This window comes from Rattus rattus, chromosome 7 (genome assembly GCF_011064425.1).
Source record: "Rattus rattus isolate New Zealand chromosome 7, Rrattus_CSIRO_v1, whole genome shotgun sequence".
Classification (NCBI taxonomy): Eukaryota; Metazoa; Chordata; class Mammalia; order Rodentia; family Muridae; genus Rattus; species Rattus rattus.
Window position 1 is genome coordinate 98,053,698 of NC_046160.1, and position 13,569 is coordinate 98,067,266.

The 13,569-nt window shown below is 45.8% G+C and overlaps 1 protein-coding gene across 1 annotated transcript in view; it reads right to left on the bottom strand.

Annotated features, from left to right (window-relative positions):
- Heatr4 (HEAT repeat containing 4) overlaps positions 1 to 6,468 on the bottom strand; it is a 30,227-nt gene extending 23,759 nt beyond the window's left edge. The window contains exons 1-4 of the mRNA XM_032908106.1: positions 5,546 to 6,468; positions 3,645 to 3,832; positions 2,356 to 2,496; positions 628 to 831 (exon numbers count right to left, since the gene is read on the bottom strand). Coding sequence (XP_032763997.1) covers positions 628 to 831; positions 2,356 to 2,496; positions 3,645 to 3,832; positions 5,546 to 6,468 — 1,456 coding nt within the window. The remainder of the gene's footprint in view (positions 1 to 627; positions 832 to 2,355; positions 2,497 to 3,644; positions 3,833 to 5,545) is intronic.
- Between the last annotated feature and the right edge of the window lie 7,101 nt (positions 6,469 to 13,569).

Here is a 13,569-nt window from a genome sequence, read left to right on the forward strand (position 1 = left end):
CTGTGAAGTTTTCTCAACATGATTGTGGTAGGAGACCCCAAGAGCCAAAGAGAAGAAAAACTGGAAACAGCCATGTGGCCTGCTCAGTGTTCATAATTAAGGTAACTCCCCCACATCTCACCCATAGCCCTCCCCTGTCCTTCCCCTCCTTTTCCTCCTCAGCTCTTTTTAGTCTCACAGCCCAGGAATCTAAAGTACTCATTCATTTGGAAGGTAAATCAACCAATATGGGAGATGGGAAAAAAAAAAAAAAAAAAAAAAAAAGTCAAAAGGCTTTGTTCTTGGATTTCTGTGGCTCTGCCTTTGAGGAAAATTCCACAGAAACAGTGCTAGCACAGAGTGGACGGTTTCCTGAAAAAGAGCCTGGTGTCCTGTTTCTCGGATCAGAAAGCCTACCACATAGTAAGTTCTCGTGCATTACTGAAGTTCCCTCGCAGACCTCCCCATGTAAAAAAGAACCCAGCGTAGATGAAAATAATGTTCACTTAGTGCCTGCTAACGGAAGGCTCTTATCCAGACCTTTAATGGGGCAACCAGTTTCTACATTTTACAAATTAGGGCTGGAGTTTTCCAGACTGAGAAACATATTCAGAAGTATCAACTACCTCAGGCTATCCCTTTACTTACTGAGTGCCCAGGAAGTCTTCCACTCTTGCAGCATCTTCCTCAGGACTGTCAGCTCCCAAGTCACATTCTCCTTCAGGGGTGTGACCTGCTTCTTTTGTCTCCTAGTCTTGGCAGATGGGTCTTCCTCCCCTACTTGCAGCAGAAGGCCCTTGGCCTGGGTTGGCAGTGCAGTCCAACGCTGGATTCCTTTCTTGAATTTATAAGCTGTGAAATGAAGGATCGGGTTTCACCTCACTGCCTGACTATGGAACCTAGGGACTTGTACATGCTTGCAAGTGCTATACCCGGTGTGATGGTTTGAATAAGAATGTCCCCTACGGGCTCATGTATTTGAAGACTTAGTCACCAGGGAGTGGTACCATTTGAAAGGATTAGAAGGATTAGGAGGTAGGACCTTATTAAGAGTAGGTATGGCCATATTGGAGAAATTCTGTCACCCACAGTGAGCTCTGAGGTTTTGAAAGCTCAAACCAGGCCCAGTTTCTCTGTCTTTCTATCCATCTGTCCATTCCTGCCCCTCCTACCCCATGCTCCCAGCCTACAGACTAGGACGTAGCTCTCAGCTACTATGCCATCACCATGCTCGCTGCTGTGCTCCCTACCATGATGGTAATGGACCAAGCTGCTGAAACTGTAAGCAAGCCTCCGGTTCAATGCTTTCTTTGATAAGTGTTGCCATGGTCATGGTGTCTCTCCACGGCAACAAAATAGTGATTAAGACACCCAGTTCCATGCTCAGCCCTAGACAGCCCATCTGAACAGCACAAAAGAATCATTGGATTTAGAGACACTGTCTCTTAGAAGATTGGTACATTTTGTTTTAGAAGCTCATTTCTTAGTCACCACCTTTGTCTTACAAAATAAAGAATGATATACTTTTTAAAAAAGAAAAGGCAGGGAAATGGCTCAGTGGGTAAAGCACTTGCTTTGCAAACGTGAGGACCAGAGTTTGAATCCCTAGCACCCAGATACCTAGGCAAGTATGGCAGCCTGCCTAAAATTCAAATGCTTAAAAAACTGAGACAAGAGATATCCAAAAAAGAAAAAAAAATTAAGTTTGCTAGAGTAACTGTTGTATCAATGCTATCTGGGTTCAATTGAGAGGCCTTGGCTCAATGAGTAAGATGGAAAGAGAGAGAGACTCCCTAGCATTAGCTGCAGGCCTCCACACACATGCCCATCCTTGTGTACTCACACCTACAGCTACACACATCACCATTCCTAGAGACATGTCTAGAAAAAAGAAAGAAAAAAAAAACAAAATAAAAAAAAAACCAAAGACTCGGGGTCGGGGATTTAGCTCAGTGGTAGAGCGCTTGTCTAGCAAGCGCAAGGCCCTGGGTTCGGTCCTCAGCTCTGGAAAAAAACAAACAAACAAAAAACAAAACAAAACAAAAAAAACAAAGACTCTAGGGTCTGAGGTACAGAGAAGCCGTTTGGCGGAACCAGCCCAGGAACATAGGTGAGTGCGGAGTCTGATGAGCTTCCTGTGGTAGCCTGAGTGCACACATCTGATTGGTGATTACCCTAAGCCATGTATTTATACCTAAGTGATATCAGATTCCAACTGGAAAGCAAGTTCCGCCATCTTACGATTAGCATTTTACAATGTTTTTATTGTTAGGAAGGGAGTGCCCCATTGCTGGTAGTGTCCATGGCTTTAAAGAAACAACCTCAATTCCGTATCCCCACATCCCCCATTGTTAGTTTTCTGATAATGTTCCTTACGCATTTCAGGAAAAGGCTGGAGGCTCCACTTCTCTGGGGTTTCGGGGAAGACCTTAGTCAGGTGCTTGTCATACCGATTGAGGTTTTCCAGGACAATTTGGTCTTTCCTCCCACCAATCTGGTGAACGATATTCACTCCATCTATGGAGACAAATTCAATGAATGCGCGTAGCCCAAGCTGGCCTCAAAGTGATGCTCTTTCTGCTTCTCTGCCTCCCAAGGGCCAAGATTAGAGCCATGTGCCACCATGCCCCAGACTAGAATGGTCACAGCTGGTCACCTCATAAAGGCCTAGAAGGTGCAAAGACTATGTTTTCCCGTGGTAAAGCAGAAACTAATTTCTAAGTAGTTCTAGACACTGAAGGGGCACTTAATTAACTCCACCAGTTGCGAATCCCCTAGGATAGCTTTGTTAAGCTCCTTCAGGAGACCTGGCCTATAGCAGTGTAAAAGCAAGATGGAAGTGATGGTGAAGCAGCAGCAGCATGGAACCAGGCCGTGGTGGTGCAGGCCTGTAATCCCAGCACTCAGAGGCAGAAGCAAGTAGATCTCTGTGAGTTCAAGGCCAGCCTGGTCTACAGAGTGACTTCCAGGACAGCTAGGGCCACACAGAGAAGTCCTGTCAAGAAAGAAAGGAGAGGAGAGGAGAGGAAGGAAGAAAAAGAAGCCCACTTGGAACACACAATAGCTTGTGTTCTGCAAGGCTGGGCATTGAAAACTTAGCTAGGTGGAGGGACGGAAAGGGACAGGCAGTCGCGATGACCTTCTGTGTGCTAAGCACAAGTTCCTCAGCTGCTTATCTTCTGCACTGAATGTACAGTCTTGCTAACGTTGCTTTACAAATAAGCATCATGTTTTGCCTTGGCGGGTGTGCGTGTGTGTATGTGTGTGTGTGTGCGCGCGCGCGTGCGTTGTGTAATTTGCTGAATGTCACTAAGAAGGAATCAAGCCAGTGTTTAAACAGATGTGCCAGACTCCAAAACCCGTGGGTTTTTTATTTTGTTTGTTTGTCATTTTTTAAAACACAGCAGGTCAGGTGGGTGGGAGGGGATACCTAAAGTGATAGGACAGAGAAACGGTCCTCCCAAAGTCACAAGCCCCTTGGTAAGATGGAGAGACAGAGAAGCAGGCAAAAACAACGTGTGCCCTCCACTAGATACCCCTGCCACAAATCCCGTGCTAACAGCCCCGGTTGATGCCCCCAGAGACTCGTCTCCACCCACAACCATTCTTTTCCCAAGATGCCTTATTTCTTCAGCCCACACTCCCACCCCAGGGCCCTGCATTACCAAAGTAAATCTCCTGCTCAAAGGCATTGTCTGTAGAGTAAGCATATTCTCCAGCTTTGGGGTTCACCTGCCGGAAGGGGTTCTTAGGGAGATACTGGATGTTGCTTCTCTCTTCTAGGATCCACTTGGCTGTCATGTTGTTGCCGAGGGTTTCAGCAGCGTATATGTGTGGGGAGTAGCCAGGTAACCTTAGTGGAGGCGAGAGGAGGGGGAAGGGAAGGGGTAGATGTTCCCCCTTAGGTCCAGGTTTCACCGTAGCGCGCTTAAGCTCTGCTCCTACATGGGAGCATCAGAACAGCTGTGCCTGACGACCAGCATTCTCTATGGTGCCATTTGAATATGGAGCCTCTGGAAGAGACCCTCCTGCCACCCCGCTCCCCTCCCATTTTCTTCTCCCTTTTTGACATGCATGGGGAAATTGAGAAAGGACCCTGTCATGTAGCTCAGGCTAGCTTAGAATTTAGTATGTAGACCAGGCTGGCCTCAAAGTTGTGCTCTTTCTGCATCTCTCTGCCTCCCAAGTGTGGGGATTACAGGCCTGTGCCACCATGTCCCGGTCTGCCACTCGTTCTCCATGCTATTAAAATTTGCACGGGGGGGGGGGGTTGGGGATTTAGCTCAGTGGTAGAGCGCTTGTCTAGGAAGCGCAAGGCCCTGGGTTCGGGTCCCCAGCTCGAAAAAAAAAAAAAAAAAGAACCAAAAAAAAAAAAATTTGCACGGATGTGGGGAGCGGAAACCATCTTTTATGTGACCTCACTGAGTCTGTGTGGGAATGAATTGTCTATTCACCAGGTGGACACATCTGTCCTTTTGTATTCTATTCCCAACATTCCACACACTATCTGAATTAACAACATCAACCAAAAAAAAAAAAAAAATCAACTTGTATTTGCCCAATAAATACAAAACTACATTTTGACTTCTTTTTAGTTCCCTTTTGGAGGACAGGGAGATTGGGATAGCTCCTGTCTTCACTCTGGCTGGGATGAAGAGGATTTAACCCAAGAAACATGGGGCCATCTTCTGCTTTTGGAGCGCTTACTTCTCTACCCTGAGTCTGGTCCTGTCAGTGACCGGTGTCATGTCACTGAGGTCAGTGAGTCTTATGCAAAGTGAGGCAGACCCAGCAGTGCCATGAACCCCCTGCCCTCTTCACCATCAACCTGGCTACATCTCCAGGAGCTCTACTGAGCTGGACCATCTGCACGAGAGCTCAGTTACTGGAAGCTAAGGACAGAATCCTTGAAGACTGTGACTCTGGGGGCTGGAGAGATGGCTCAGCGGTTAAGAGCACTGACTGCTCTTCCAGAGGTCCTGAGTTCAATTCCCAGCAACCACATAGTGGCTCACAACCATCTGTAATGAGATCTGATGCCCTCTTCTGGTGCGTCTGAAGACAGCTACAGTGTGCTAAATAAATCTTTAAAAATAAATAAAATATAAAACCTGGTCCCCTTAAAAAAAAAAAAAAAGACTGTGACCCGTTCAGGGTGTGATTGCTGTCCCTTCAGAGATACCTGGCAGTGTCTGAGACATCCTTGCTTGCCACAACTGAGAGGTGCTCCTGGTTTCTAGTTTCTAGCAGGTAAAGACAGAGAGCTGCTAACATCCTGGCAGCACCGGGCAGCAGCTTATCATAGAGTAGTGTCCAGCCCAGAACGTCAGTAGAGAGGCTTAGAAACCTAACATGAGATCTCAGAGAGTGAGTGGTGGTGAAGCGGAAGTTGACGGAAAGTGTATTCTGAAGTGCGGACTGGGGTGTAGCCAGGGATGGTGGGCTTGCCTAGCAAATGCAAGGGGGTTGGTTTGACTGTAAGCATCAGGAAAACCTCAAAGATATCAAATAAGGAGCCTATGGGAATCCTTGAAGGGGAGCCATAGACTTTGCCAAGCCTGTTTACCTAAAGTAAACCGGAAGCAGCAGCTCTGGCTTCTTTATTTCCTTTGGTGGCGGCGGGGCACTTTCACCCATAAACTCTGCTGTCTCTTCTGCTTCCAGTTTTTTGAGGAGCTCCAAGTCACTGGACGAAGTGAGCTCTTCCCGAATGTGGCTCCAGTCGTACTGCTGGCGCAGAAAGGGCTGCCATTTGTTGGGCGATTGTCCCCGTCTCACTGGTCGTTTGCTCTGGATCCATCGCGAGGTGCGCTTGTCCAGCTTCTCTAACACGATGGCTTCCCAGCCTCGGGCTTCCTTCTCAGCGGGTGGAAGCCAGGTTTCCCTTTCTTCCAGACTCTCATCTAGAGAGGGTGTCAGGTCCAGCAGAGATGGCTTTAATTTGTGATAGCGACTTTGTCCAGGAAATGCTTTCTGCTCCGGGCCTTCGGGCTTTGGTTTCACCTTTTTAGAACCATCAGACTTTCGTGTCTTTGCAAAGCCAGTGAGGTCTTCCGGAAAGAGGGCTGAGGTATATGTCTTTGTAAAGTGAGTGATGACTTCTGGCAAGAGGGTTGTAGTATACAGAATCCTAGTGCGCTCGGGTTTCTTAGTTTGGATCTTCCTGGTCTGCAGAGGTGGCACGATGTCTTCTGTGTTGTAGATGTGCTTAAAACTGTACTGGCTGAAAGGCATGCTGGGCAGTCCTCGCTGCCACCTCACATCTTGAGAGAAGGAAAGGTTGGCGGCTGCACTTTTCAAATAATGGTTTTTGAGTTGCTCGCAGTGCCGTGGGTTGAAGTGGAAGACAGGTGGCACTCTGGAGACGGAGGCACACTCGGCCTTGTCTGTGGGTTTTGAGTGGACGAAGACCATGCCCCATCCCAGCCGAGGGAGCCGTGGATCCAGGCAGCGGAAGGAGGAGCCCCTTTTCTGTTTGGGCTTGGTCATGTCTTCCTTCAAATCTTTCTGTCCACACTTCTGGTTCACAAGCAGAGCCTGCAGGCACCAGAGAGAGGAAGAGTGAATAGTCTAGGCTAGGAGGAATTAATTGGAAGCCCATAGTGAAGTAAGGAAATCCTGGGAGTTTAGGGAGCGACGAAGAAATAATGCAAACTTCTAAATATTTCTTGTATCAGACCCTTGCTTCAAGTTTTCACTTTTGGCTCAGACCTTCATAGCCTCTTACATGAGAGATTGTGGCTTTCCCCCACATTTCCATAGTTTAAACAATTCATTTCTCTGTTTAAACCGCTTATAAGAAGCTAGGTGTGGCAGGGCACATCTTGTGTATTGTCCCAACTACTAGGAGGTACAGGAAGAGTAGCAGGGTGAGTGCTGGAGTTCCAGGCTAGACCCTACTCTTCATAGGAACAAGGGGTTGGGGATGACTATATTGTGCTTTGGATCAACAACCCCACTTCCGGTGTCCTCTGACCACCCCATTTCCATTCCACAGTACAGCCTCCTCTCATGCTCTCTGCATGAAGTGAGTTTTCATCCACATTTGATATAACTTGACCTACTTCTTTAGGGCCAACTCAATACCTACCTGTCCCCAAACTCTTTCTTTCTTTCTTTTTTCTTTCTTTTTTTCGGAGCTGGGGACTGAATCCAGGGCCTTGCGCTTGCACTGAGCAAAATCCCCAACCCCCCCAAACTCTTTCTTGACTTGTTAAGTGGTGTTTAATCTTTATGTGCCCTGGCCTGTCATTTAGCAGCGGGTCCCCGTCACTCCCAGGGGAAACACTTCTCTTTCCTTTTGACCAACTGCTGCCCATTGGGAACTGCCCCAGTGTCAGTCAGACTTCTCACACTGTCTTCTAGGAATGAGACTTGACCTTGTGCTATTTCTTTCATCAGGTTCATTTTCTCTACAGTGTTTGCTGACAGGCCAGCATCAGTAACGACCTTCAAATTAAGTCACACGGGATTATTTTTATATCTCTCTGGGATTTTATGTTCATGAAGACATTAGTCTGTTTCATTTCTTCACAGCTACGAGGTGAACATGGCCACAAGGGCATTTGATATCTAAATAACCAGATTAGAAAAATTAGGGCAAAGGTAAAGGTTGGTCACAAGGAGGTATTTTTCCTGAAATGGTACCCACTCTACGGGGATATCAGTGTTCTTCTTACGAAATATTTCACATTCTTACACATTAGTGTGGGTCTTGCTCCTGTGCCAGGAAGTATTTGACCCTGACATTTTATTTTATTTTTTATTATATTTTTATATAGTTTATTTTATTGGAGGGGATACATATGCCAAGGTACACTTGTGCAGGCTGGGCTGGGCCATGTGGGACACAAGGTGGTCAACCTTGGAGGCGAGCACCTCTACCTACTGAGCCACCTCACAGAGCCCCTAAGCACCTTCAAAACAGGATGAGGAAGGTTCCCCTCCCATAGAGTTATGGAGGGTGGGGGTTGGGGATTTAGCTCAGTGGTAGAGCACTTGCCTAGCAAGCGCAAGGCCCTGGGTTCAGTCCTCAGCTCCTGAAGAAAAAAAAAAAAAATAGAGTTATGGAGGGTGTCCCCAGGCATGCCTTTACCCTGTGCCATAAGGAATTTTGGCAAAGAATACCATGTTGTCTTCAGTTTTAGTACACTCTCAAAGAATAGCTAACATCTGGTATGATGACTGACTGGAAAGGAGGGGGCTCCACGATATAGGTTCATGTTAAATGTTCCAGCCTTGGGGTTGGGGATTTAGCTCAGTGGTAGAGCGCTTGCCTAGGAAGCGCAAGGCCCTGGGTTCGATCCCCAGCTCCGAAAAAAAAGAACCAAAAAAAAAATGTTCCAGCCTTCATGTTCTCCCCCACCCTCCTTCTGTGTGTGTGTGTGTGTGTGTGTGTGTGTGTGTGTGTGTGTGTGTGTGTATGCTTGAATGTTTGTCTGTCTGTCTCCACCCCTTCCCCATCTTCCCTTTACTGGACAGAGAACTGATAAGAAGCCATGCTGTGTTGGGACCTCACAGCCCTTCCCCCTCACACCAGTGCTGTGCTTCTCCTGTCTGCTCTCCACATCCCGGCCACATCATCCCCACCCCTCTGCCCCACGTCACTCTGAATAAAGCTGACTCTGAAGGGCAACTGGTCTCAGCTTCTGTATAAGTTACTTTTCTATTGCTGTGATAAGACATCATGACTACAGAAAACTTATACAAGGAAACTTTGTATTGGGCTTATGGTTTCAGAGGGTTAATGGTCAGTCATGGAGGGCACGATGTCATTGAAGCAGCAACTGAAAGCTCACATCTCAAACCTTAACAGGAAGTAAAACATGGCGCTTAGAGAAACCTACATTCCCTGGTTGTGGTCACTAATATTTGACTCCAGAATAAACTACCTCTTTAACTCCTTGGCAATGAGAACCATCTCTTTCCTTTATAATACCATTAAACAACCTGATATAATTCCTCCACCTTACGAAATCCATACCCCAGCCACAGCCAGAAGAGACCCAACTAAGGTCACAGCTGTGTGGATGCTGAGCCTTTTACATAGCACCAGTCTTCTGGGTTACCTCAGCCCGTCCTCTCTCCTGCAGCTGATGCTGATGGAGGCTTTCTCATCCCTTCCAAGCTGCAGTGGTTTGACATTACCTCCCAAGTGCTGTACTGTCCCACAGTCCAGTCTTAAAGAGAAGCAAGGTTCTGTATTGTAAAAATTCCTTGGTTGCCTAGCTTCCAAAGCTGCTTGGTGGTCCCCAAGCAACCGAGTCTTCAGAATTCCGAGTCCACTCACAGAAGCTGTGGGTTCTGGTGGGGTATCTTCAATTGCTTGTTAAATCTCCTTTGTAAACTGCTAAGCTTTGAGAAATTGTTTCGTATTTGTTGACTGGCAGCGCACTGGATTTCCTAGCCATTCGTTACAACAAGCCCTTCTAGGTCTATATAAGTTCATAAGGCTCCGTTCCTCAACCCACTCCAGGAGCCCTTACACCCTGCCAAGAAGAGCCAACCTCAGAACATCTGGATTAGCAACTCTGGCATTTTCCAGATTACCAGGCAGGTAGAACGAGTGCTGAGATAAGGTTGTCTCTCAGGTCTGGTCCATTCCCCTCTCTGCTACCACCCCACCCCCACCCCCAGTCCAACTGCCCCATGTCCTGGCTGCATGATGAGGTAACGACGCCGTGTTTTGTTTTGTTTCTGTTTACAACTGCTTTCTTCAAATCTTGTACGTCAGATAGCTCAATTTCAAGCCTATGAAAATGCTGGCCTTCAGGCATCTGCTTGGAAAATTAATTTGTCCAAACAACAGAAAGACCTCTGGGCCCAGCACTAACTCACTCGCGGTCTCTGTCTTCTTCAGTTGGACTTAAGCTTTTAAACTTAGGAGCATTCATTTACTACTTGTTTTGTTAAAAACAAGTACTTTGTTAAGTTATTTAATGAGGCATGCTATAACATGACATTGCCGATGCTTACATACACGGTTCTAAAGAGTCAATCCTTTCGAGTTTGTAAGCTTTCAGAACAAAATAAATTAAAATTTTTTTCTCCTTTTTTTCTTTTTCTTTTTTTTTTAAATAAGTATTTATTTACTTTATTTATATGAGTACACTGTTGCTGTCTTCAGACACACTGGAAGAGGGTATCAGATCTCCTTATAGATGGTTGTGAGCCACCATGTGGTTGCTGGGAATTGAACGTAGGACCTCTGGAAGAGCAGTCAGTGCTCCTAACCACTGGGCCATCTCTCCAGCTTCCTTTTCTCTATTTATTTATTTATTTATTTATTTATTTATTTATTTATTTATTTATTATTTTTTAAAAGACATGGTCTGTCTAAGTAGTCCTGGCTGTCCTGGCCCTCACTGTGGAGCCCAGGCTGACCTTGACCTTGCACTAATTCTCTTGCCTCTGCTGGGATTGCAGATATGAGCCACTGTGCCTGGCTTTCTATTGTAGCTGTAATATTCTAATCATACAGACTAGCTTGCTACAGTAAACATGGGTTGTGACTTTACCAGCACTGCTGCACCACACTCACGACGGGCACTGCCTTTGACAGGAAGAGCCTTAGGCCAGAGTGATAATCTGGAAACTATGACAAACTGAAGCGAGCAGAGCTCAGCTTCTGAGTGAATACAGGGACAGACAGAGAGCCCCACTGATGGAGGTGCTGAAGTGAAAGGATTCTCACGCATCAGGCTTCGGATTTCAGGTTTGAACCGACGGTTCTTGTGCTCTGCTCATGGGCCTCAGGCTCTGTCATTGTGAATTTATGCCGAGACAATATCACAGTGGCAAGAGTGTCCGGCAGAGGAGGCTACGTGCCCAACAGATCAGCGTAAGGACAGGTCTATTTTGGGTCCAAGCCTGTGCTTGTCTGTTTGCTGTCTCTGGGCTGTGGTGAGGCAGTAGGAGGCTACAAAGGAGCAACCTTCAATATGAGCACCAGCCAGCACTATCACACTCGGATTCTCACAAAAGAGTGAGAAGGGATTTCCTCTCTGGAGAGAGAGAGAGAGAGAGAGAGAGAGAGAGAGAGAGAGAGAGAGAGAGAGAGAGAGAAAAAAGGTCACAAAGTGAATTCGAGAACACCCAGGGCTACACAGAGAAACCCCTTCTTGAAAAAAAAAAGAAAAACAAACAAAAAACAAAGCAAAATAAACAAATAAAAACCCAAACAAACAAACAAGTTTTTGAAAGTTCTCAAGAAATGAACTGAAAGACTGTGTGAGCCAACAGCCTCTACTCTCAGTTACAGATGGAAAAAAGAAGGAAAGAAAGAAAGAAGGAATGAAGGAAGGAAGGAAGGAAGGAGGAAGGAAGGAAGGAAGGAAGAAGAAAGGAAGGAACGAAGGAAGAAAGAAGGCAAAGATTTGGTTGGAGGTCACCCCGGGCTACTGCGACATACATAGCCAGACCCTTTACATTTTAAAACATGGAACAAGTCATTGACTCATGCTTGAAATCTTGGCTACCCAGGATGCTGAGAGAGAAAAATGGTGACCTAGTGAGACCCTGTCTCAAATAAAGTCACAAAAAATGCCAGAGATGGAGCTTAGTGGTGAAGCCCTGATTGAGTCCCCAGTACAGGAGGAAACCAGGAAAATCAGTCCACCAAAGCAAACAAAAACCCAAACACAACAATCTGATTAACTTTTTTGTAATAAACATCACACACTTTCATGGCTATTTAGTTATTCCTATGAGCCTCTGTGGGTACACACCTTTAATCCCAGCACTCAGGAGAGGTGGATCTCTGTGAGTTCTAAGCCAGCCTGATCTACATAAGGAGTTTCAAGACAGTCGGGGGGGGGGGTAGATTTTAAAAATAAAATGAAAGAGAATTATATTTCTAAAGATAGAATAATTCTTCTTCTTCTTCTTCTTCTTCTTCTTCTTCTTCTTCTTCTTCTTCTTCTTCTTCTTCTTCTTCTTCTTCTTCTTCTTTCTTCTTTTCAGAGCTGAGGACCGAACCCAGGGCCTTGTGCTTGCAGCAAGCGCTCTACCACTGAGCTAAATCCCCAACCCCTAAAAATAGAATTCTTAATGAAAGTATTATTATTATTTGCAGAATGCTAGGTGTGGAGGGAAGGTATCTGAGTGTATTTTCTAAATTCTCTTCTCCATATAGGACATGATTGCATGAGAGTCACTCAAAGACCTTCAAGGCACTTATAGGCAGGGATACCAGCATTTCCAGTTGTCTGGCTGTGAGTGCCTTAGCAAATCCAGCTCTCTGGTTCTTTATTTTTCCCCAGTAGGGTTCTTAGTGGGATTACGGATTAGCCGTTATTATTATTTACTTTGTTTGGTTCCTGGGGCTGTATGCACAAAATATGGTTGAAGAATCCATAGTAGTAACACAAAAATTGCTATTTCCCAGTTCTGTGACCAGTGCAGTGTGAGACCATTTGAAACTAGGTTAAAAAGCTCTGTCTAGGCAAGTTCTTCAGGGTAGCTATTCTGGCCTCCTTTTCTTTTCTTCTTCTTCTTCTTCTTCTTCTTCTTCTTCTTCTTCTTCTTCTTCTTCTTCTTCTTCTTCTTCTTCTTTTTTTTCTTTTTCTTCTTTTTCTTCTTCTTTTTTTTTTTTTTCTCAGAGTTGGGGACCGGACCCAGGGCCTTGCACTTGCTAGGCAGCGCTCTACCACTGAGCTAAATCCCCAACCCCCAGCCTCCTTTTCTATAACTGTGATAAAACGCCAACCAAAACCAGCAAGTGGAGGAAAAGGTTTATTTGGCATTCACTTCTGGATTACAGTCCGTCCCTGAGGAAAGTTAAGCAAGAACCAGGAGGCAGGAACCACAGGGGAACACTGACTTGTTTCCTTCTGTCCACGGTCAGCCAGACAGCTTGCTTGTTCTCTCTCTCTCTCTCTCTCTGTACTTTGTACTTTTGTTTGTGTGGGTGTTTGGCTGGCATGCCTATGTCTCAGATCTCCTGGAACTAGACTTGCAGAGAGCTGTGAGCTCCCTTGTGGCTGTGGGAAATGAACTCAAGTCCTTTGGAAGAACAGCCTATGCTTTTAACCACTGAGCTGGTTCTGCCACCCCCAGCTTTCTAATAAAACCTAGCTGACTGGCCCAGCATAGTACCTCCTAAAGTGGGGTAGACTCTCCCACACAAATCGTCAGAGACACATAGGACAATATGATACAGGCTTTTCCTCACGTGAGCTTCCCTGTTCCAAGGTTTCCAGTTTGGGTCAAGTAAACAAAAACTAACACAGTTAGTTATTCTTAGAATAAGAGGCAAGTACAGCTTATATAGTTTCCAGTTTCTATAATAATAACGATGTGCAATTATCCTTGTTGTAAAGGTTCAAGGTCTTGAAGGAAAAAAATTAACCATTGATTGGAAACAATAGCTGATGAAACAGTTGGGAAATGTGTAAAGTCCGGGATTAGTAGGAAAAAGTGTTTGCCTAGAGGGCCAGAAGACGAGCTCAATGCAAAAAGGAATGCCTGTGCCTGTGACGTCATTTGCCTATTTTTACACCAGTACGGAATGCAGGTAAAGGGTCACACAGCCCATGAGGCATTAAGTTCACTGGACATGGGACTTACGTGTAGGCTAAGCACGCGCAGACA